Source organism: Phalacrocorax aristotelis, chromosome 26, assembly GCF_949628215.1.
Source record: "Phalacrocorax aristotelis chromosome 26, bGulAri2.1, whole genome shotgun sequence".
NCBI classification, from domain to species: Eukaryota; Metazoa; Chordata; class Aves; order Suliformes; family Phalacrocoracidae; genus Phalacrocorax; species Phalacrocorax aristotelis.
In genome coordinates this window covers 2,457,183-2,480,463 of record NC_134301.1, presented here as the reverse complement: position 1 = coordinate 2,480,463, position 23,281 = coordinate 2,457,183, and the positions used below count along the sequence as shown (strand labels likewise).

Here is a 23,281-nt window from a genome sequence, read left to right as displayed (position 1 = left end):
CCCCCACAACACTTCCGGCATCAAAAGGCGCAGGCGCGACCAACCGCGCATGCGCCTCAACAGCTCCTCCTTGCCCCGCCCCGTGACGCAGCCGTACGCGCGCGCCGCCGCCCTGTAACGCCGGCGCGCCGTTGGCGTGCGTCCGTGCGTGCGTGCGTGCGCGCGCGGGCGCAGATCGCCATGGAGGCCTCGGCGGGCGGCGGGGCCGGCGGCGCGGCGGGGCGGCGCTGGTACTTCACCCGCGAGCAGCTGGACCGGAGCCCCTCTCGCCGCGCCGGGCTCGACCCCGACAAGGAGCTCTCGTACCGGCAGCAGGCGGCCAACCTGCTGCAGGACATGGGGCAGCGTCTCAACGTGTATCCGGCCGCGCTAGGCCGCGCGGCCTGCGCTCGGGTGCCGCCGCGGGGCGGGGTGTTGGGGGCGGCTGGCCCGGTCCGGGAGTGCGGAGAAACGGGCCTGGGTGCCGGGAAGGCCGGGCCCGGCCCCAGAGAGGGACAGCTGAGGCCGGGAGCGCGGAAGGCCGGGCCCCGGGAACGGGGAGAGCCGGGGCCTGTTTCAGCAGCGGGGAGAGCTATGCCGGCGTGCGGGGAAGGCCAGGTCGGGCCCGGGAACGGGGAGAGCTATGCCGGCGTGCGGGGAAGGCCAGGTCGGGCCCGGGAACGGGAAAAGCCCCGCGCATCTCGGCAGCCGGTAGAGCGAGGGCCGGCCCGGTGCCGCTGGGATCAGGGGACCCGAGGGTGCTGCTCGGTGGTTGTTGCTGGGGCCATGTGTTTCCTTAACCACCCCATCAGCTCCCAGCTCACCATCAACACAGCCATCGTGTACATGCACCGCTTCTACATGGTGCAGTCCTTCACCCAGTTCCACAGGAACGTAAGTGTGCTGGGGTCTGGCGGGGTGGGGGGTGCCGGGAGCCCCCCCAGCTCTGCTCCTGCTGCTGCCTGGCAGCCAGCTCGGAGGGGGGGGCCATGTCGTGGGACCGACCCTGGGGATGGGGCTTGGAAAAGGGAAGGGTGGTTCGTAGCTGCTAGTAGTCACCAGAGACCCTTTTCCTTCCTGGTGGGGGTTGGACTTGCGCAGGCTTTGTTTCCTAAAGGCATGTTTGTGTTAGATATGAGAATTAGCCTAATTTATTTGCTTTAATCTTGAATTTACTAACTTTTAAAAAAATAACGTGTTTTTTTTTTTCCTCTGAAGTCGGTGGTACCAGCAGCTCTGTTCTTGGCAGCCAAGGTGGAGGAGCAGCCTCGTAAGCTGGAGCACGTAATCAAGGTAGCACATGCCTGTCTGCATCCCCAGGAAACTCCTCTAGACACCAAGAGCGAGGTAAGTGTCGAGATCGGAGAACTGGGCTCTGATGTGAGGAGCTGGAGGTACGAGGAATGGGAATGGCGGAAGCGTGCTGCATCCTGAATCGCGTGGCTACAGCGTCTCGCTAAATCGGGTTCAGCAGTACCCGCTCTCTAAGCGAGCGGCTGTGTCCTAGGATGGTCAGTGACAGCTTTCCAATTCGACTGCTCTTACGCTACTGAGAGCTTTTTGGCTTCTGTACAGCAGAAGGCTTTTCTTTTCCTGCTCTGTGGCAACCTCTCTTCTGTTCTCCTCTGCTGTGCTGCTGCAAATGTGACTCAGATGTGCTGTGTAGCAATGTCTGCGTGAAAAGCTTCTGAGGAGGGCATGGATGTTGGCTGCTGCGATTGAGTAGTGTCTGTGGCAGAGCAGAAGGTGGTGTGCGCAGTTGGTTCTGTTCTGTCCCCACACGTTTAATGGTGGGTTTATTAAAATCGTTGCTGATTCCCCATCTCTTGAGACAGCCCGTCTTACCTGGAACTGAGCAGCCAACCCTGCTGAAAAGGGGCAGCTTTATCCAGGAAAGCTTAAGGAAAAAAAAAAAAAAGCAGCTAATTCCTCTCCTGTACTGCTCGTATAGCCGTCCCGTGCAGTGCGAGGGACCAGGACTGAGAGGGCCACTGTGGATCCCGAAGCAGCCGTCCCCTAGTAGAAGCACTAGCAGGGGAGCGGGTCCACCCCAGCACTCTGCTTTCTCTTTTCTGGCAGGGAATCTGTGCCAGTTCCCCCAGTGCAGATCGGCATAAAGATTCCCCTTTGCTATTTTTGCCTCCCTGAGAAAAGGGTGTTAGAAATGTGCAGGCTTTATACGGAGTGCCTCATCGTGAGTAACTTGCCTGTCCTCTCAACCCCAGGCTTACCTGCAACAAGCCCAAGACCTGGTCATTCTAGAGAGCATAATACTGCAGACCCTGGGTAAGTTTTTCAAAGCGGACGGGCTGCCACACGAATCCCAGACCCAGGAGTGTTCCGCAGAGCGGAGAGCCTAACCGCACAGTCTTCTCCACAGCTGGAGGGCAGATGCACAGCTGGCCAGTGGGAGAGCAAGAGTCCAGGCAACAAACTCTATTTTTCACGCCCACTCCTTCTGTTTTCCTTTTAACATCAGTTTTTCAGGTGTAACTTGTGTCAGGTTCAATGCTCAGAGAAATTAAAGTGTGGAAGTGTGGCTCGTCTCTTTCCCCCCCCTCCCCCAACAGGTTTTGTGCCGCTTGGACACCGGTCGCTGTCCTCCCTTGTGCTGTTGAACTCAATAATGCTCTAGTCCTGTGGCCAGGAAGCACTTTGCACTGAGATGTCTAACAAAACCTGGATTGAAAGTTAAATGTTTTGTTCCGATAGCCAAACAGTTGAAAAAAACCAAACAGTTTTTGGGGCTTTTTTTTGAAAATAGAAGCTGGAGCCTACATTTAGGGCTGCAGCTGTTTGATCGGGTATCCTGTTCCTTTCTAAAATGTACTGTTAAACCTTGTTTTTACTAACGTATGTTCCATTTCAGAGGCAGTTTGTAGATAGCGTTCCACTCCTAAATACTCAGTAGGACTTTGTTCTTTCTGACTTGGTTCAGAATAAACGCCGCTAGTCCCTCACTCGCGCGGGGACGGGAGGGGCAGGCGTGTCGATGGGTCGCAAGCGCTGGCCTGGCAAGCCAGTGGCTAAACTGTGACCCCGCTTCTGCAATGACTCTGTTCTCCAGTTGCCTTTTTTTAACGTCCCAGTTCTAGAATGTTCTGCATGGGAAGAACCAAATCTGTTGCACACATGGACAGATTGGAATTTTTGGTTTTTTTTTTTCTTTAACACATAATGCCCAAACTGAATAGGAAACTGAAGCGAGGATTAAGTTCAGTTGTCTTCAGTGCTGTAGGCTCTTTCAAAGGGAAAACGTCTGCTTCCTCTTAGCTTTTTGGGTGACAGAAATTCCTTTGAGCAGATGCCATTGTCTTCTCCTTCCTCCCAGCTGCTGTAAGAGGCTTTGTCCTGCTATTTTTAAAATCCTTAATAGTTGTTTTGTTTTCAGTGAGGTCTTTCAAGCGCAGAAGTCATTTAGCTGCTCGGAGGTCTGGCAGCAGCAGTGACCTTCAGGTTTTGTGACTGGAGAACTTGAGTCTTCTGGATACAGGAAAACGGGCTCCTCTATTCCTGCTTGCCTCCGAGCAGAGAGCAGGGGCTGTAGGAGGGAAGGGGAGAAGGCCTTGTCCCCAGGAGCAGGAAACGAGAGGTTCGTAGATCCGCGGGGGTGTGCTGCTGGTCTTCTGATGGCCGTATGTCTGTGTTCTTCCAGGTTTTGAGATCACTATTGACCACCCCCATACCCACGTGGTGAAGTGCACACAGCTAGTGCGAGGTAAGCGAGGTCAGGCGGCGGGTGCTTACGGCTTCTCCTCTGTAACCTCAGCCTGACAGAGAAAAGCTGTGGAAATAGGTTGTAGTGTGTAGCTGGGATTGCCCGAGAACTTGCCTGCAGTCAGTCGCCTTAATAACCATAACGAACGTCAAAATAGAGGCAGTTGCAAATGACTGACGTGATGTTGTGGCTCCGGTGAACCGTGCGAAGCATTCTATGTACAGTAATTCCTAGAATCATTCTAGCTGTGGCGTAGAGTTAGTCAAACCGTGCTGGCTTTCTGATTTTGTGCGTGGTGGCAAGAGGCCCGTGGTTCTGGCATTAAAATGGAATAATGTTTGTCAGGATATGCAGACTAACGCCCTGCTTTTTCCTTTTCTCTTTCAGCCAGCAAGGACTTGGCGCAAACTTCCTATTTCATGGCTACCAACAGGTTATTACTTTACAATTGATTCATATTTGACGGAGGGTCTTATCTGGAGGAGATGTGCTACTGGTGACCCCTGGGGCATTGGTCAGCCTGCGAGCAACCGGGGCTCGCTCGGTTTGCCTCAGAAAGAGCAGGAACACTTTCTCCTGCTAGCTGCTGGTTGAAACCAGCTGCAGAATTGGCCGTATGAGCGAGGCAGACGGGATGCTCAGGAACTTCACTGCATTCTTTTCTGGGAGTTAGACAGCTGTGAAAGTGGGGGGGGGGGGGGGGAAACAAAACAAAAAACCACAAAAACCAACCCAAGCCAAAAAGGTAAACGTGAAATGAATATATACATTTTTACTTGCTTAGTACCTAGGTGTCAGAGAGTTCTCACTGAACTAGGTGCTGTGCAAATTGTCATCAATATGGTCTGTATCCCAAAGAAAGCTGATCTAGAGTATAAAGGGAGAAAAACAGTGGTTGGAGGCGTGAAGTGTCACAAGAGAATACAATAGCCTTGTCTGGTGTGCATGGCTGGACAGACAGGCCTGTAAGCAGAGTCTTGGACGTGAAAAGAGCCCCTAGTTTTTTTTCCACCTTGAGTAGTTTTGTCACTAGACTTTCGCTGCCAGGCTGGCACCAGCCCTTGCCTTGGGATTTCTGACTTTTTTTAAAAAATTTAGTTTCCTGGAGTATCAGCTTCGGGCGAATCGTGGAGTTAGTGTTTGGAACAGACCAAGTTGTGGACACGGAAAATCTTGTGTTTTTGCGAAAGAGCTCGCAAAAGTGAAAGGATGTGAGGAAAAAGATGGTTTAGGCGCGAGCACAGGTGAAGCTGCAGAGTTGGAGAATGCTTCCAAGCCCTGGCCGAGCTGTGAATGTGCGTGGCCTTGGGCGAGCTGTTTCTCTCCTCTCTGCCTGTGAGAGGTGTTACCCGCTCACCTCCGCAGCGTGCTGGGAGAGTTCTTTGTGGAGGGTGCTCTGTAGCTCCGAGGGGCACTGTGTGGGTTTCCTGCATGAACTGGTGTAAAGGGAAGGTGGTGTTAGTAATGTGTGGGTAAATGCATCCTCGAAACGTGTTTTATCCCTGCAGCAATAACTGCAAAACCAAGGAATTATGAGTTAAGGTTGTACTTGAAAGAAATCCAGGCAGAAAGTAAGAAATGCGGCCAGGCAGCCTCAGTTTTGCCTTAAAGTGATGCTGTGAAATGCCTGATTAAGGTGCTTAAGCGGTGACCTGCATTTATCAGGTGTAGCTACGGATGTTTAACTTTTATATCCTTCTGGCATCGTTATGGGGCAGAGTTAAGGCTCTTTGTGCATCCTAACTTCACTTCTTACCTTGGCAGACTGGATAAAGGCTCTGAATTTCCTGGGTTTGACTTCTTGGTGTATGGATAAATACAGTATCTGTGAAACGGCTTCAGACTTTTTGGCTGTAGATGCGTATCTCTGTCTCTCCACATTGCCTTAATGGAAAAATGCATAAATAACCGGAGCATGGCGAAGAAATGCAGATAATGCCACCCTGCAGCTGCACATAGCTGCTCAGTGGCACCATTCCCATCAAGCACTCTTGGAAAGGGCTGACTCACGAGTGTGACAGTGGGTAAATCCTGCACCCAGCTTGCTGTCACGGTTTCTAAGGCTTAGTGGACCTGGTGTTCCTGCAGGTAGAGAGTAAGCTGCTTGCTTAGTCCGTTGGTTCTCCTGTGCTCAGTGCTACCTAGACCTCCCAGCACTGACGTCCGAGCTGTCATGAGGCAAATTCATTTACTAAGGAAAATGCCTGATAGGTGGCCTGAGTCACTCCAGCGTATGGTGCTGTTCACAGCTGAAGCTTCAGTGCTTTTCCTAAAAATCATTTGGGAAAGACCAGACTCTTCCTAAAAGCCGAAGAGGGCCAGTTTGCTCCTTGAATGCCATCCCGGGAGTCGCACCTGGAAGCGTCTGAGTTTCTTCTCAGATTGAGCAGAGCCCACAGCAGAGGTGGGGACTGGCAGGTAACCCCGCTGCTCGCTTTCTCCCTCAGAGGAGGGCTCGAGCGGGGCGGCAGCGTGCCTGGCTGCTCCTGCATGAGCCACAGAGCCTTGAGCTGACAGAGTTGCCTGGACCCAAATTATCTGCAGCAGAACGGGGAAGGAACAAGCAAATCGGTGGAGCGGGATAGAGACGCCCGTAACAGTAGGGTTGTACTGGGGGAGGAATGGCAGGGACTTCCCCACCATGTCCACCTCTTGCGCAGTGTCTGTTCAGTGGGCGATTGTGAGTGCTGAAGTTCAGGCTTGGGAGTTCATGGCTTTCTGTTTCTCTCTCCCTGCTGGTGACGTCAGCCTGCACCTGACCACCTTCAGCCTGCAGTACACCCCTCCCGTTGTGGCCTGCGTCTGTATCCACCTGGCTTGTAAGTGGTCCAACTGGGAGATCCCAGTCTCCACGGACGGGAAGCACTGGTGGGAATACGTTGATGGCACTGTAACTCTGGAGCTCTTAGATGGTAAGTTTTGGAGCGAGGTTTCCCCCCAAAGGCTCTTACATTGTTTTGGCATCTCTGTTCGTGGGTCTGCCGTTCAAACACGGCTACCGGCCAGTTCATGGACTCCAGGACTTCAGGTCTTGCCGAGGTTTCCAGTGCAGCAGCAGCTTCTATGGTACAACAGAGATGGCAAAAGGCGCACAGTGAGACGAGTGTAAATGTGGTCAGTGATACTAGTTGTTAGTTATTTTCCCTCCTGGAGTAGCTCCATCTCATCAGTAGCTCCACTCATCGGTTAAGTAGGGGGTTGCCCTGATGGATTAGTGCTGGTCTGCCTGCCTCTGACCCTCTTGCTTGCATTTGTGTTTCCTCTGCAGAACTGACTCATGAATTCCTGCAGATCCTTGAGAAAACTCCCAACCGGCTTAAGCGTATCCGAAACTGGCGGGTAAGAATCTGCTTTGGGCCGTGGGTGCTTGCAGGAGAACACAGGCTCTGATTTCTTCTGAGTCTGTGAGGCTGTGTGGCATCTCCGGTGTTACAACGCAAGACAGCGTCAGAAGGGCATGTGTGGGGGGAAATCTGCACAGTGCGTCTGCAAAATGTTGTTTCAGTGCTTGAGTTCATCTGTTCTGAGTTAACTCTGTAGAGACCTGGGTTTTTCAGCCGCTCTAGCGACCCCACTTGCAGTGCTTGGGTCTTTCCCCACCCGGAGAGATGGGAGCAAAGTGGATCTGTCTTTAAATGAGGGCTTCCACTTTAGCGGGTGAGCTGCTTGCATCAAACCAGCTCTAATGACAGCCCACAGTAAATGACTGGTCGCTGCTTTTATTCCAGGCCTCTCAAGCAGCCAAGAAGTCAAAGGCTGACGACCATGGTGAAGATGAGAGCCTGTCAGAGCAGACGATCCTCAACATGATTTCCAGGAATAATAGTTCGGACATGAACATCGCTGGGTTAATGAGCATGTCAACGTCCTCGACCGCCGGAGCAGGGCCTTCTCTGCCGGCCGCGGCAGACTCGCCCAGCGACCAGAGCAGTGCAGATATGTCCCAGCCTGAGCACTGGCTGTCCCAGCATCCTCCACCCAAGCTGGAGACTGGCCAGGGTCACAGGACTAATGAAAGCTCATCGGCTGCTGAGCATCCTTTACAGCAAGATGGCGCTGGTTATCAGAAGCCAAGCGGCAAGAACGCCCCGTCGGCCAAAGTGTCTCTCAAGGAGTACCGGGCCAAGCATGCCGAGGAGCTGGCGGCGCAGAAGAGGCAGCTGGAGAACATGGAGGCAAACGTGCGGTCTCAGTATGCCTACGCCGCACAGAATCTTCTGGTCCAGCAGCAGCGGGAGAGGGAAGTCCAGCAGGACAGCAACCCCTCTCCAATCATCCTGAAAATCCCCATCGGCGGCTCGGAGAACCCCGAGCGCCCTCCCGGCCCTGAAAAGAGTGACAAAGCCTCGGCTTTGAAGCTGAGGATCCCGGTGGCAGGTGGAGGTGGGGAGAGGCCACTCCCCTCCAAGCAGGAGGAGATAAAAATGCGGATCAAGGTGCCAACTGCTGCAGACAGGCACGGCTCCTCGGACGAGAGCAGCAGCAAGAACCGGGAGCACAAGGAGAAACACAAGGGCCACTCTTCCAACCACCACCACCACCACCACAACCACCACTCTCACAAACACTTACATACCCAGCTTGGCACCGGCCCCAGCAGCGTGGCGAACAAGCGGCCGGGAGACTCTAAACACAGCAGCCAGCCTAGTGCCGTGCCCCACAAAAGCTACGGTCCCCTCGCCTCTTCCCGCAAGAGGCCCCTGCCAGAGGAGGCGGCAGCCATGGCCACGGCTGCGGCCCACGAGCACCAACCCAAAGTCAGCAAAGCCTCCAAAGGCCCCGGCATGCCGTTCCTTTACTCCCACCTCCCCACGGTGGTCCATCTCCCAGGGCACGGCTCGGATGTGAGCAACCTCCCCTTAACCCAGGCCAACAAAGCCCGGGGCACCCACAGCAAATCGGACAAGGGTCCCACGGGGGCCAACGGGCACAACGCCAACCAGGCCAGTGACTACCAGGATACAGTCAATATGCTGCACTCGCTGTTGAGCGCGCAGGGCATGCAGCCCACCCAGGCCCCTGCCTTTGACTTCCACTCGTACGGCGAGCTCTTGAACCCCCGGGCTTCCACCAGCTCCAGAGCTGCCGCCAACACGGACAAGCCCCGACCGCCCCCCCTGCCCTCAGAACCGCCCCCCCCGCTCCCCCCTCTCCCCAAGTAAAGCCCCTTTTTACTACTGAGTTTGTACAGAGCCCAAGCCCAAACGTGGGCTGCCCCTGCGGGGGCGTGAAAGGGCTTGTTCGATCTCCACTGCCTCACGAAGAACTATTTTATTATATTATAACTTTTATTATTGGTATTTAGAGTGCGGAGTTGTTGAAGCTGTGAAAGGATAAGAAACCCTTTCTCTGTTCCTTGCTCCCTCCCCCATCGACTTCCAGTTAGTGGTGGGTTCTGTCCCGGCTAGAACTGGAGCCCCCTCTGGGGAACACACGTTGTCTGTGGAGGATCCTGGGGGGGACTGGGGGGTATTTAAAGTATGTCACAGAAAATTTAAGACGTTTTACAAATAATTTAAGCAGTAACTTATATCTTAGTGTTTTGTTCATTTTAATTTTGTGGTGCTGCGGGGGACCCCGGTGAGGGTTTGGGGTGGCTTCTTGGTGGTTCCACTTGAGCTATTGGTGACAGAAAGCGGGTTCAGGAGCTTTTAGGGGATGGAGAGGGGGGAAGTGGCATGAGCGGAGGGGCAAGGACCAGAGGCTGCTTGGACTCGGGGGGTGAGGGAATCCCAACTGCTGTGACTGCAGGGTTATGGGAGCCGCTCTACCTGCTGTCAGTCTGGTTTCTGTGCTCCAAAAGCTGCTCTGGTTTCAGGATCCTGTTTCTGTCCCTCACTCCCCTCCTGCAGGTCCTGCTGCTTCTGCTGGCAGCCCCGGTGGTGGTGGGGCTTCAGGAGCAGCATGCGTGCCGAGGGCTGCTGGGGGCTTTCGGTAGTTCAGGGCAGCTAGCGTTGAATAGGAAGGGTGAGGTGATGGATCAAGGGCGCTTGGCCCAGGGCTTACCCCCCACCCTGGCTGCTTTTTGGGGGCAGAGATTCCGGGGGAGCTGCCCGTGGCTGGCAGGGAGGAGTGCTGCTGAGCAAGGTGCTTGTACGTGGGGTTGGATTGTGCCTGAGAGCACCGGCTGGGACGGAGCAGCCCCGCGCTGGGAGCTGGCTGGGTCCTGCTGCAGGTGGTGCTGCTGGTGCGTGTAGAGCCAAGTTTAGGCATGTAACACATTGGTGGACTCTGTCAGTGGCTGTGCAGGGGTCGATCAGGAGAGGAGCAGCGTGGCGCGTTCCCAGCAGGGACGTAGGATGAGACCATGCAGGATGGCTGGCTGGAAGGGTTACTGTGCCTGGGGCAGCTCTTACAGGGGATCCCGCTGGAGCGTGGCTGTTCACAGCTGAGCTGGAGACAGCTTTTACCGTGACACAAACCCTGCGCCATGGCAGCCACCTGACTTTTGGTTGAATGTTTCAGAAAAGCCAATTTCCTTTGTTCTCAGACTTTGCTTTTCCAACCTTCAATAAATGTACTGTCTCCGTATGGTTTTGTGAAACTCTTGTTCTACATCAAGCTTATTTTTAAGAGCAGTCGGTGCTGCCAACCCCCCCCCCCCAGCATCTCTGCTGTCGGTAACCCACCCCTGCAATTTTGGGTACAGTTTTTCAGTTTCAGGGTCCCGGGAAAGGCCCATCCCACCTCTCTTGGCAGCTGGGCTGGCTGCTCCCGGGTTGTCGGGCTTTGCGGTGGATCGCTCGTTCTTCCCTTTCTGTTAATCAGCGGGGAGCAATGTCTGTCTGCAGCTTGTCCCGGGAAACGGGGAGGGGACCGGGTAGAGCTGGGGTGTGGGGGGCTCTTGGCTCCCGGCTCGTGCCCTGGGACCAAGCCGATGTCCCTGGGGCTGCCGGGAGCTTCTGCCTTCCCGGAGCCAAATCACAAACCGGGTCCCGCCTCCCCTCCCTCGCCCGGGGCTCACAAACACACCAGCGCCCCCGGCCCCGCCGCGCCCACGTGTCAGCTTCCCGCCGCGCCGCTCTCACGTGACTCCTGGGGCGTGGCTGCTCCCTGCGGAGTGACGGCGGCCTCGACCAACCACGCGCCGCCCCGCCCACCGCGCCCGTTGCTGATTGGCGGCCGGGCGGGCCAGTGAGGTGGCGGGGCGGGCGTCCTGCGAGGCAGCAGGGAGGCCGGGGCGGTAGCGAGGTAAGATGGCGGCGGCGCCGCCCGCCCCGCGCGGTGTCCACTCAACCCTTCACCGCGACACCTGAGCGCTCCCCCGGGGCCCGTCCACCCCGCACAGGTGGAGGGGTCGGTTACACCCCTGCTCTCCGCTCCGGCAGCCGCCGCCTGGGCCACCCTTAGGAGCGCCCCTCACGCCCGCCGCCCGCGGACAAAATGGCGGCGCCGGGGTAGCCGGGCGGCGCGACTGCGCATGCGCGGGGCCTGGGTGCGGGGCGGGTGGCGGAGCACGTGCGCGGGGGTGAGAGGGGCCCGCGCCGGGAGCGGGGGGGTGTCTGCACCGGAATGTACCGCGACGGGCACCGGCAGATGGGGGTGGGCACCGGCATGTACCGGGACAGGCGCCAGGAGATGGGGTTCGGCACCGGGAGATGGGGGAGGGCACCGGCATGTACCGGGACAGGCGCCAGGAGATGGGGTTCGGCACCGGGATGTACCGGGACAGGCACTGGGAGCGGGGCCCCCGCACTGAGGAGCTGCAGGAGTGTGCTGGGAGGAGGGGGTCCTGCACTGGTGCTGTACTGGGCGGGAGGGATGCTGTACTGGGCGCTGTGGGTTGGCGAGCTGCGCACGGGGAGGAGGGGTGCAGGGCTGGGGTGAGCACTGGGCCTGTGGGAAGGGGGGGGGCAGGGAGGGTTGGGGGGTCGTGCCCCCTGAGAGAGAGAGGCCGTGAGTTGGGGGACAAATGGTGCCATGAAGGGATGGGGTTTGTATCGGGCATCGTGGGGCCGGCGGGCTGTGTGCGGAAGGCAGCGTTGTACCCTGGGAGGGTACGGAGCTGTGGGATTCCTCTGCTGGGGCGCGGCGGGTAGGGGGGCGCCTCTGGGGTGCGTGTGCCCCGCTGGCCGCAGTGCTGGCAGGCAGCAGCGCTTGCGCCCACACCTTGGCATGGATGCTGCTGCTTGGTAGCTCAGGTGAGTGAGACGTGTTTAATTCTGTGTAGAAACAGGGTTGCTGCAAAGCTAAACGTTTCCTTAGACATTGGAAGAAACTACCTCTATACGAGCAAATTAACATCCCACCTATTCAAGGGGGTCAAAGTGTTGTATTCAGATGCATTAGCAGATGCTGCTCCTCTTTTTTTTTTTGTCAGTAGTTTGTTTCATTGCTTTTAACTGGTCTGCATCTCTCAAACAGGTGTTGGCATGAACAGAATTCGGATCCATGTTTTGCCATCAAGCCGAGGACGCCTTACTCCTGTGCCGCGGCCGCAGGAGCCCCTGTCATGTGCCTTCACCCACCGCCAGTGCTCCCAGCCACGGCTGGAGGGGCAGGAGTTCTGTATTAAGCACATTCTTGAAGACAGAAGTGCCCCTTTCAAGCAGTGCAGCTACGTTTCAACAAAGAATGGAAAGAGGTGTCCCAATGCTGCGCCCAAACCAGAGAAGAAGGATGGGTGAGTACCTCTGTCTCCTGGTTCTCCAGTTCCGTACTATATAGAATTAAAACAGAGAGGAGGTCACTCTCCTGATTCAGCTGCTGCACTTAAGTTACCTCAGACAAATGGTTCCCTCTTTCTGAAGTGCTTTTAAGCTAAAGAAAGACTCTGAGAGTGCTGGACGCTGCGTAGAGTTGTCTTGGTCCTGCAGGACTGTCGGGCTGCTGCTCTCTGCCATCAGAAGGTGGCTGCAGTGATCCAGGCCCTTTGTAAGAGCCGTACGTGCACCCACGCGGTGCTCTGCCTCCGCTCGGCCCCGCAAATGGAACTTGCCACCGTCTGCGCTTACGGATAATCCTCAGCGCAGATATCTGGTCGCGTGTTATGTGGAGTTGATGACCTGGTTGCGCTTCTTGCTCTCTGATGCATATAAAATGTTCTGACTGCTGTGGGTGGAAGGACCTAGAACGGTTATCGACATTCAGTAAGCACGTCAGCGGAGCACGGTTTCTCTTACGGGAGCATCGACCCGCGTTTCATTCTCAGAGGTTATGGGCATGTGAACACTGGTAGTCTTCATTCTGCCCTTGGTCCCTCTGTGATAAAGAGAATCCATCCGATGTGGGACAGTGTGCTCTGCATGGAAACTGAGGGCCCAGTGTGAGCATTTGGGAGCAGAAGGGCTCACCTCAGGGGCTTTAAGTAAAAAGCTCTCTTCTCTCCCTGCTGCTGTGCCATGTGGCTGCCTGCCCCAGTGCCAGAGGTGGCATTTCAGCAGTGGTGTGTGGTCTGCAAGCCACCTGGGGCTCTCTGGCATTTCTGAGCCCTACCTGCAGCCAGCGTCTCTCTCTGTGAGAGCTGTGGAGGGGATGTGCTTTCCAGGTGCCAGGGAACGTTTCTCACTGTATCACTTGTTCTTTTTGCTGGCTGAGGGCTTGGAGTTGTAATGAGCTTGTGATTTATTCCTGCAGCGTGTCGTTCTGTGCGGAGCATGCCCGCAGGAACACTCTGGCGCTCCAAGCTCAGATGAAGAAGTCCAATCCTGGGCCTGTAAGCGAGACTCTCCTTTGCCAGCTTAGCTCTTATGCCAAAACCGAGCTGGGCTCCCAGACTGCAGAGAGCAGCCGCAGCGAAGCCAGTCGGATCCTAGGTAAGAATTGAAAGCGAAAACTGGTGAGAGAGAGCCCTGAGTTCTCTGTTCTGTGTGCAAGTGCCAAGAATATCGCTTCTTAAATCCAGTGAAAAAAAAGATCCCAGGGGTCCATGGGTAAAAGACTGTGTTCTGCAAACCCCGGCGTCTTGCCTGCCGCTGGCTGTAGACAAATCACACTGCCAGACCACAATCCTGCAGGTTTTCTTCCCTTGCAGTTGCAGAGCAGAAGCATTACCTAGCTTCCCTCTTTGCTGGGTTAGTCTCTAGCGGTGCCTGTCAAACGCTGGCTCGGTGCTGAGCTTCCCACCTCGCAAGGTCGCCCGGTGGGGCCAGCTGGCCGTTCGTGGTTCCTAGCTAGACAGGAGCATCACACCACAGGAGCTGTGTGTTTTGGCTGCACCGAGTTGGTGGGTTTCCTGTTGTTCTGTGTTGCTTGCTGACACTGTGCTGGGGAGGAGAAGCCTCTCCTGGCAGGAGGCAGAGCTGGTTCACCTCTGTGGCTGTGGAGCCAAGCTCCTGGGGTCCCTGGCTACCCTGTGCTGGAGCAGCGAGCGCGGGGACGTAGGGCAGTGTCCTATTGCTCAGGGCAACTTGTCTTTTCAGATGAGGACAGCTGGAGCGATGGCGAGCAGGACCCTATCACAGTGGATCAGACGTGGCGAGGGGACCCGGACAGCGAGGCTGACAGCATCGACAGCGACCAGGAGGATCCCTTGAAGTAAGTTGGATGCTGGTGGCTGCAGGCTGCTTACACAGATGTAGCATGTAGAGCGTTCTGAGCTCAGTGTGGCACCAGAGGCGATGGTGGCTATCCAAAGGAGGTGACGTTATTAATATTGTTGCAGTTGAACTTTGTGCCTTGGTGAGTTGCTAGGTGTGAATGCTCATTGAACCTGGTGGTTCTGGGAAGTATTTGACAGTCATCCTCTTTCAGAGCGGAGCGGTCCATTCAGCAGCAGTCTCTGGGCGATCTCTTAAATCAAAGATAAACGGGTACAAATCGGTATTTCTGCTCATCACCCACTGATCTCTCTAATCCAGCCCCGCTCAGCCCGTGTTCCTGATAACGTCCGTGTCGTTCAGTCAGGAGAACAGCTCCGAGGGACCCGTAGAAACTTAGCCCTGTTTGTGTGGGTGTTTTTCAGGCATGCTGGCGTATACACAGCTGAGGAGGTGACTTTGATCATGCGAGAGAAGCTGATCCGCCTGCAGTCTCTCTACATTGACCAGTTCAAACGACTCCAGCACCTTCTCAAGGAGAAGAAGCGCCGATACCTGCACAGCCGCAAGGGAGAACATGAAGCCATAGGCAAGTACTGGTACAGGTAGTCACCGATCTGCATTCATCTGGCTGAGGGCACAGTGCTTCTCTAAAACACACACAGGACTCGACTCTAAAAAAAAATGTGTTTTTCTGCTTCTACAAGGGCAAATTTCAGAGCAGTGCTGTCTCAGTAAGGGTGAAAATTACAGTAGGGCTGAATCTCAGAGGAGGTATTTCTGTGGCTGGCCTCATGCCTGGAGATTGGTATCATTTGGGCTAGAAAGGTTGCCGGATTTCTTTGCTCTTCAAAGTTTGCAGTGTTGTCAGGAAATGAGACTACAAAGTTAATTCTGAGGCAAAAGTTCTTTTTTTGTATGGGGTTTCCTGTTTTTGGTTTTATAAACAAAAAATTTATTCATCTGTAAGGTCCTGTCTGTATCAGCAGCAGTTTGTTTCGGTTGTTACACCAGGCTGCTGTAATGACATACTCCTCCTTAGCCCAGATACAACTTTCCCTTGCAAAAGCACTTCTGCCTGGGTCGGATTCTCCCTGCACAGAACATGCTCTTGGAGGCAGGAGCTCGTAGTTCACCAGGAGCAGAACCGGGTTGTACGACTGGTTGCAAGCATTGCAGTGCAAGGAATGCCTTCTGTAGCGTAGTCTTATAATAGCTTGTCCTGGAGAATGGCATAATACAGCTCGGTCTCAAATAAAAATAACTAGAAGTTTGGTACATAACAATTTTGTATAACTCTTTTTAGCAAACCAGTAATAGAAAAGCAGATCCTGACCGTTGCCCTGTAATTACAGCTGGGAGTGCTTACTGGAAGCTTCCAGAACTTGCACAGGAGCAAGCTGGAATTTGACAAGCTGTTATTCTGCTTGCAGGAATCACGATAGACTCTTGAGTGGCCAGACTATTTTAAGAGACGCTTAAAAAATATTCAGTTGGCTCCTCCTGTGCACAGAGCAGTTGGGATAAGTTTTGGGATGGGGTCTGCTTTCTCGTCGCCTTAATGTAACCGAAAGATGTGCTTCCTGTTTATACGTGCAACTCTCACTACTTGGTCGCTCCGTGCATTGATATCTGTGTCATTAGTCAGCTGTTGGAGCTCTCGACAGCTGATTTTGGCTCTTCGATACCAAAAAAAAAAGGAAGGGTGTGGCAGGTGGGGTGGTATTTTCTGACCCCTCCCTCGCTCCCCGCAGGCAGCAGCCTTCTGACGGGCCCGGAGGGGCTGATGGCCAAGGAGCGTGAGAACCTGAAGCGCCTGAAGTGCCTGCGCCGCTACCGGCAGCGCTACGGCGTGGAGGCCCTGCTCCACCGGCAGCTGAAGGAGCGCAGGATGCTGGCGACCGACGGCGCTGCCCAGCAGGTGCGTCCAGCAGCTCGGAGGCTGGGTACGGCCGGAGTCAGAGCCTCGCCTGGAAGCTGGGTCTCTCCTCTCGCGCTTTCCTGGGAGCGATCCCAGGCCAGGTCCGCTCTGGCCCTGCCCCGTTGCCCTGCGCAACACCCGTTCTGCAAGGACATAAAGGTCTGGTCCTGGCCAGCACCCTCAGCATCCACATGTTGGCTGAAACATTGGGGTTCCCTAGAGTCATTTTAAATGGGCACCAAAACTGCAAAACTTAGTGTGGGGCTGGAGAATTCTCCCTTTTGAAAGGGAGGGCTCAGTACAGGGTAGCCTGATTTTCATCACTGAAAAATGTGTGGAAAATACTCCTCCTTACGGTGGTGAAACCCAGACTCCTGCTAGACCTGTGCGGACCCAAAGGCAGGCTCCTTGCGTCGCACGTGAAACTGAATTTGAAGCTGTGTGGGGCCATTTCTTTGTAACCGTTTTAAAATTCAAAGCATTCCCTTAACTGATTTCTGAAAGTTGAAAGATAAGTCTGAGAAATCTCATTCTTTTGAGACATATTTCAGAGGTGAAGTTCTTCCTACCGAAATGGAGTCGTGCCTTATTATCTCGGCTCTGTTTAATAAAAGCTTGAATGGCAAGGACATAATGAGGAGCGAGGCTCTGCTGGAGTGGGACTGAGAGTTCGGTCTTGGCATGTTTTGAAAGCAGGGCGCAAGTGTTGTGTAGCTGAGGGGGTCTCTCTGGGATAGAGCCGGACGACTCTCCAGTGCAGCTCTGAGCTCTTCTCTTGGACTTGCAGGCGCACACCACCCGCTCCAGCCAGAGGTGCTTGGCCTTTGTCGACGATGTCAGATGCTCCAACCAGTCCCTCCCGATGACCAGACACTGCCTTATGCGTATCCTTTGATCTGCCTGTGCTGCCTTGGGCTGAGCTCCTGCCTGCTTGCTGGCGGTTTGAAGTGTGTCTGGTCCTCCCTTGTTTTTTTCTCTTTGGCCCTAAATCAAGACCACCGGTTTGCTGTAGCCGCTGGTTTCAAGCAGGAGCCCAGAGGAACCGTCTCCCGGTCTGTTGGCGCTCCCGTCCCCGTGGAGCGGCCAATTCGTGTGGGAGCGACAAGAAGCCGGGCTTGCCCTCGCCTCTGCCCGGGCAGGTCCCGCTGCAGCCTTCCTCTGGTGCGCTGGCCGACCAGAGCATCTGAATGGGGTGGCTGCTCCACTTGGAGGTTGCAAGGGAACCTCACAAAACCCGAGGGAGGCACAGGAGAGTTTCTGGCAGCACGAAAAGCGGGTAGAAGCGAGTCTGCTCTTGGCTTGGCTGCAGGTGCTGGGTGCCAGCAGCCATCCTGAGCAGGGTCCGTGAGCTCTCGCTACGAGTCCTGCTGTGGGGGATGTTTGTAGGAAAGGTGGCCTGACCGCTGAAGCATGTGCTCAGGGATTTTTAGGGAGGGCTTGAGTGAGGGAGGGGTTCCTAGCCTGTTTGGGGCTGCCATGGGTCAGCTCAATGTCCTTTGACTCCTTGAAAGGTTTGCACACGTGTGTTAACAGCCTCAAGCTGTTCGACCTTCTGAAACAGCCTCGACTTTTTGAAGGCCAGCACTGAAATTTCCGCTGGGATCCCCCCCCAGGTCAGGGATCCCCGCCCCAACGTGGGATCCACAAACCGAGCGTTGCCCCGGGTGCATCTGCGCAGCTCTTGTCTAAGAGGGATTGGGTGGATGCGTCCAGGAGCAGGTTTGGATCCTGTCGGAGCTGTGTTAGCAGCTGTTGCTGGTGTGAGTCAGGAGAAGCTCCGGCGCTGGGTCCCAGAGCGGAGCTGGCAGCCAGGGGGAGGATGAGCTCTTCGTTTTGTTTGAGCTCTTCGTTTTGTTTTGTTTTACTGAAGTTGGCAGGCTCAACTCCAGCTATGTGCAGGGAGCAGCCCGGGGAGCAGGAAGCCGCCTTTGTTTCTCTCTAGTGACCGTATACTTCAAAATAAAGACAGGATAAATACCTATAAAACGGTTTGAGCAAGTTGCTGTCTGCAGCTGGCTCGCTTTGAGGAGGGCAGGCCGAGAAGGGAGTGGAAAAAGCGAGGTTTGATTTCCTTACGTCTAAGCTGTCAGCTGACTTTCACTGACACAAACAAGATTTTACTTTGGTTAGCCCCGCTGAGCCGATAACATCTGCAGTCTGCTCTGCTTTGTGCATTGTCGGGAGGCTCTTGGGCTTTGTTTGCTTTTCAGGAGCCGGATTGTTTGTGACAATGCATTAAAGGGACTGAACCCAGCTGGGCTGTTGGGCTCCAGGTGGAGCGTGTGATTTTTGTCATCTTGGCAATTCATGCTTTTTGGCTACCAATAAAGTCAGCGCTTGATCTGGGAGTCATTCAGAGAGATAAAAATCTGGCTTCCCCACCCTGCTGTTCATACAGAGACGCTTTCCTCACCACATCTGCCCTCGAGTGTCTTGAGGGATCTGGCTCCTCTGGGCTGGGCTCTGTATTGTTGCTGCTAGCACAGATTAGGGGCTCCCTGCAGCCTGCTGGGAAGTCATATCAGTGCATTCACAGCTGCCTCGGTGCAGGGAGGAGAGGAGGAAAGGATAAATCTGAAATCTAGGCGGCTTAAGAAACGAGGTTAAACTGGGTGCCTTTTACCAGTTTATGTGGGTTTGGAAGTTTGGGGTTTTTTTCCCTCTCCCACACCGCACTGTGCGAAGAGGAAGCTGCGGGATGAGCCCCGCAGACATTGAGAGCAGCCGGGCAGTTACTTGGGTGGCCTTGCCATCGAGGTATCTGACCTGAAAGACTTGATCCGCACCTGAAATCTGCTTCGGCCCCAGCTCCAGATTGTGCCTCGCTCTGCTCACCTGGTGACACAATCTCCATGCAGGTGACGGTATCGGCTGTTCGTTGCAGCAGTAAGTAGAAGCTTCACGGCTGTCAGTAAAACGCTCTTTATGCAGACCCTCCTGCAGCCTCAGCGGTGGGTCCGTCTGTAGTTTCGCAGGGCTCTTGGAATGGGATGGGGTTTGGTCTGTAGCTGCTTTCTGCCGGTGGATTGCTTTGCCAGTGCGATGCAGTTGGAGCAGGGTTTCTGTTTGTGATTAAAGGCAGGAAATCCCATTTACACCTCTGGCAGGAATAGGTTTTCCATTGGGAAGGAAAATGCACTGGGAAGATAGAAATACCGGAACTAAACTCCTGGCTGTGGAAAAAGCATTGTATGTGCTCGTATCTCCGCTGCGTGTTGGATGTTAAGGCTTGTGCAGATGCCTTTTAAATGGATGTCTGCAAATGAAAAGTAAGCCTGTGCCTTCGTAATATCTTCCATCTGAAGATCTGCGAGTGCTTTGCAGGGAATCCAGCTACATCTCCCGGCCCCCACTGGGAGGCTGTCGCTGTTGTCCTCCTTTTCCATCGTGCAAAGTAGCATCACCCGCATCGCCGGGCAGTCGGGGTGCGTCTCTGGAGTCTGGACTCCTGGCCTTGGAGAAACGTATGGGGGTTTTAGCACCATTTGCTGGAGGGTGGTGGGTGAGCGGGGAGCGTTTATGCCTCTGGATGCCTGTCTTGTCTGTAGCTTGAATGCTGTGCAGGTTTCCCTTGACCGCATCTTCCCAGACATCTGTCAGGACACTAATCAGACCCTGTTTAAACCGTGTCAAGGCTCCGAGGAAGTGCCCTGCAACAAGCCAGTTCCCGTGAGCCTCTCCGAGGATCCGTGCTGCCCGCTCCACCTCCGGTTGCCCCCGCAGATGTACGTACCCGAGCAGGTGCTGGCTGTCCCCGAGGAGCTGGAAGCCGCCCCCACGGACCTGTACTTGAGCGCTGCTGAGCTCCAGCCCACGGAGAGCTTGCCCCTGGAGTTCAGCGACGTAAGTTGTGCAGCGTGCTTTAGGCCATGGTGTGCAAGCAGCGTGTCCTGCGGAAGAGCTTCCCCTCCGTATTGCTGGTTTCATTACACGCCATGAAGCTGCACGGAAACACTCGTGGAGCAGGCTGCAGTGCCGCAGACCCGGTGCTCTCGATGTGAAGCACGCGTGGATGTCATGTAAAGCACAGATAACGAAGAATTATTTTTATTCTTGCTGGCTTGGGGAAGGACAGTCTCATTTAAATCCGCATTTAGGGGCTTTTTAGAGGATTTTTTTTTTCCCCTCCTCTCCCATGAGGAATACATGAGGATTTTAATCCCCAGATTATTCTGATGTCCTGCATGCATGTTAAGCCTACATGCTTAAAATCCTCTGAAATTTATTTAAACAAAAAAACCCGCTCCTCTGAACAAGGCATCACTTGCTTCAGTATTCGGATGCCCCTGAGATTCTTGAGCACTTGTATCAGGAGGCAAATCCTGTAACTGTCTTAGAGTTTGCAGATGGAGGAGGGATCGCCGGCAGCTGTGGAGTCCCAGGGATGGCAGCGGCCACGGCTGCTGCTGTGGGGTCAGGCTGGGCACCCCTGGGGTCGGGGAGCGCTCCCCCTGCCTTCGGTGGGCGTTGGACCAGATCCCAGCCCTCCTTGCTGCGGGGCAGAGCCAGCACTCTGAAAAAAGCCTTTGTGGGAGGTGGGGTTGTTTTTTCAGGTCAGGAATGAAAAAACATAACTGTTTCTCTCCCCCCAGCCTGGTCCTTCGAGAAGGTCCCCCCACTCTGGTCAGGGTTTTGGGTGGTTCAGGCAGGAACCCGGGCACCTTGCTCCTGCCTCGTACCCCGAGCCGTGTGTGGATGTAACTGCAGACACCCTGCGAGAGCCCTCCGTCCTCGGCTCGCAGGGGTTTGGAGCTACAGCAGCGTACGGCCGCGTAGGGCATCTGTGTTTTATCTCGCGTCACGCTAGGCTGGTAGAGTGCCACTCGTGAGTCGCAGGCATCTCGCCTTGATGTCAAACACCCTCCAAAGCCAAAACAAATCCCCTCCTCTAACAATAGCCTTGCAGGAATCCCAGCCTCTCGCGTCAGCGGGGTTATCCACGCGTGCAGCAGACGGCAGCGAGCAGGGCGGACGGAGGCGTAAGCCAGAGACCGTCCGCTCCAACGCGTTGTGTCAGGGCACGCAGAGAGGGTTGTGTGAAATCCTGGGAGAGGGGTGACTGCTCCGGGTGTCCTGGGGAGGGCAGGATCGGACCCTTTCGCAGCCCTCCTGGATGCTTCTGGGGCAGGGCTCTGGACCCTGTGCCCCACACCTTGTTGTCAGTGGGAATGCAGCACTGCCAGCCTGCATCACGCTGTTCCTGCAGGAGGTGGCCGTGGTAGTTGCGTTCCCAGCTGCCGAGGCTACGGGTCCCGGTGGCACGGTGCCTGCCGCTGCTGCCTTCCTCCTGTGCCTGTAAAGCAGTGGAGCTGTCTACCCTCGAGGGGGTAGTGGAGAAGGGTTGCGAGGATGGGTGCTTCTGTCTCCCACGGGGCTCTTTGGAACCCCCCTGCTGATGAGGCCCTCCTGGTGTTTTCTCTCCTAGGACTTGGACGTGGTGGGTGACGGCATGCAGTGTCCCCCGTCCCCTCTGCTCTTTGATCCTTCTGTGGCCCTCGATCCATCCCTCAGAGATGTTGCCGAGGCCCCTATAGACATCCTGGCCCTGGAGGAGCCCTCCCACCCAGGCCTCCCTCCGCAGACAGCGCTGACGGACAGAGGGAGCTCCTCTGCCCACGTCTTCTCCCCGGCCGCCGAGCCTCTGGCCGAGCTGCCTGTACAGGTACAGCCGGGAGAGCGCACCGGGGGCTTCCAGCGGTACCACGGCTCCTGCTCCAGGCAAACCGCTGCCCCCGGGGCTCTGCAGTGACCCAGAGGATGTGTCTTCCCCGGGGGCAAGTCCCCATTTGCCCCCCGCCATGCAGCCAGGCCCTCGGGGGGTTGCTCTCCCGTGCAGCAGAGTTCAGACCTGTGCTACGCCCACAGTCTGGATGGTAGTAGGAGCATTGAGAGGGTGGGAGCCAGAGCCTGTCCCCTGGGGAGCGGCAGAGGACGCGCAGTCGCCTCTTCTCTGTGGGTGGCTCGGTGCCACCCTCTTCCTGTGCGTGGGACGGGTGTCGTGGGGGCTGTCTGGGATGCAGCAGGCATGTCTCGCAGGCTGGGGACCACCCGCTGTGGGATTTTAAGGGGAACTGTCGCCTTCTGGGCAAAGGGCTGCTGCTTTCTCCTTTTGAGTCTCATTTTCACTTACAACTTGTTCTTCTGTCCCGCCCAGAGCCTGTGGCTTGCTCAGGGCTTGCCCACGGGGTGTCGTCTTTGGAGATGTCCTCAGACGCCCCGTCCTGCATCCCCCATCACCCCACCAACCCTGTCCCTGCAGCTGAGGAGTCCCCCCCAGTGCATCTCCCCCAGTGGGAGCCGAGTGTTGGGGTGGGGGGACCCCAGCCCTGGAGCACACCGCCCCTCCCCAGGCCCTGAATGAAGACCACCGGTTTGCTGTAGCCGCTGGTTTCAAGCAGGAGCCCAGAGGAACCGTCTCCCGGTCTGTTGGCGCTCCCGTCCCCGTGGAACGGCCAATTCGTGTGGGAGCGACAAGAAGCCGGGCTTGCCCTCACCTCTGCCCGGGCAGGTCCCGCTGCAGCCAGGCCGTGCCTTTTCTGTCCCCAACAGAGTCACCTGCCGCCGGCAGCGTGTCGGCCAGGGCCCAGGGATGACAGGCGCCTGGAAGAAGCCGCCTCGTCCGCCCAGGCCCGCGGAGCGGCCGCAAACGGGAGCCTGGAGCCAGCGTCCGTGAGCTGAGAGCGGCAGCTCGGAGCGTCTCTACCCTCTCTTGTGAATCCGGGTCGCAGCAGAGCCCGTCGCTGCGACACGTGTGGAAAACCTGCAGCGCCGGCGTCTTTGCCCAGCCCCACGGCGAGCTGAAGCGCCAGCTCCTCTGCCTGCGGCGTTCCTGGAGCATTGGGGGCTGAAACCCCAGAGCAGGGACCCCAGACCCTCCTTACCCCGGCTCTGCCTCCCCTCGCTGCGGGGAGCCCTGTGGCGCTGCACTGGCCTGGGGGAAAGCCAGAGGGGGGGGTGGGGAAGGGGTGGGGTGACTCCCCCTCTCATGGGGGTCGGGGTGCTCCTTTCCTTTTCCGTGGGGAGTCATCTGTGCCTCTTGGGCCCCCGCGGGGTGGCTCTGGGGTGTAATGTGAGGTTTTGGTCTGGGGAGGGAACCTCCTCCTGTGGGTACCCCCACCCCCCCAATAAAGCGATGGAGGTGGGTGCCAAGTGTCCCTGTGTCCTGTGGCTGGGGGGGGGGAGGGC

General features: G+C 56.1%; 2 protein-coding genes and 2 non-coding genes across 8 annotated transcripts; all 4 read left to right on the top strand.

Moving 5' to 3' along the window:
• Nucleotides 1-128: 128 nt before the first annotated feature.
• CCNT1 (cyclin T1) lies at nt 129-10,228 on the top strand. Of its 4 annotated transcripts, XM_075075727.1 has the most exons (9): nt 129-356; nt 792-873; nt 1,198-1,326; nt 2,205-2,265; nt 3,635-3,697; nt 4,085-4,130; nt 6,446-6,609; nt 6,966-7,036; nt 7,426-10,228. In XM_075075727.1, exons 1-9 carry the CDS (start codon nt 181-183, stop codon nt 8,857-8,859), a joined length of 2,226 nt encoding a protein of 741 aa, XP_074931828.1. In that variant the 5' UTR covers nt 129-180; the 3' UTR covers nt 8,860-10,228. The 4 variants fall into 4 exon arrangements, with proteins under 4 accessions (XP_074931828.1, XP_074931827.1, XP_074931829.1 ...); XM_075075726.1 differs by lacking the exon at nt 129-356 and having other exon boundaries at nt 381-873; XM_075075728.1 differs by lacking the exons at nt 129-356; nt 2,205-2,265 and having other exon boundaries at nt 383-873.
• Nucleotides 10,229-10,826: 598 nt separating this feature from the next.
• Nucleotides 10,827-23,241, top strand: KANSL2 (KAT8 regulatory NSL complex subunit 2). 2 transcript variants are annotated; one of them, XM_075075731.1, is made up of 10 exons: nt 10,827-10,888; nt 12,062-12,320; nt 13,274-13,452; nt 14,059-14,173; nt 14,601-14,768; nt 15,934-16,096; nt 16,884-16,980; nt 19,686-19,939; nt 21,522-21,758; nt 22,646-23,241. In XM_075075731.1, the coding sequence occupies exons 2-10, from the start codon at nt 12,070-12,072 to the stop codon at nt 22,772-22,774; spliced, it is 1,593 nt and encodes a 530-aa protein (XP_074931832.1). In that variant the 5' UTR covers nt 10,827-10,888; nt 12,062-12,069; the 3' UTR covers nt 22,775-23,241. The 2 variants fall into 2 exon arrangements, with proteins under 2 accessions (XP_074931832.1, XP_074931831.1); XM_075075730.1 differs by lacking the exon at nt 10,827-10,888 and adding an exon at nt 11,601-11,838.
• Nucleotides 17,075-17,203, top strand: LOC142048767 (small nucleolar RNA SNORA2/SNORA34 family). The gene has a single exon (XR_012657529.1). It is a non-coding gene; the product is annotated as a small nucleolar RNA SNORA2/SNORA34 family (small nucleolar RNA).
• LOC142048768 (small nucleolar RNA SNORA2/SNORA34 family) lies at nt 22,444-22,572 on the top strand. The gene has a single exon (XR_012657530.1). It is a non-coding gene; the product is annotated as a small nucleolar RNA SNORA2/SNORA34 family (small nucleolar RNA).
• Nucleotides 23,242-23,281: the final 40 nt, after the last annotated feature.

Excerpts from the sequence above, each read along its gene's own strand:
- KANSL2 (XM_075075730.1), top strand. The coding sequence starts at position 11,817 with ATGCTGCTGCTTGGTAGCTCAG. Across the intron at positions 12,321-13,273 it reads AAACCAGAGAAGAAGGATGG|CGTGTCGTTCTGTGCGGAGC; the intron begins GTGAGTACCTCT and ends TTATTCCTGCAG. Across the intron at positions 14,174-14,600 it reads GACCAGGAGGATCCCTTGAA|GCATGCTGGCGTATACACAG; the intron begins GTAAGTTGGATG and ends GGTGTTTTTCAG.
- CCNT1 (XM_075075726.1), top strand. The coding sequence starts at position 574 with ATGCCGGCGTGCGGGGAAGGCCAGGTCGGGCCCGGGAACGGGGAGAGC. Across the intron at positions 3,698-4,084 it reads GTGCACACAGCTAGTGCGAG|CCAGCAAGGACTTGGCGCAA; the intron begins GTAAGCGAGGTC and ends TTTCTCTTTCAG. Across the intron at positions 7,037-7,425 it reads AGCGTATCCGAAACTGGCGG|GCCTCTCAAGCAGCCAAGAA; the intron begins GTAAGAATCTGC and ends CTTTTATTCCAG.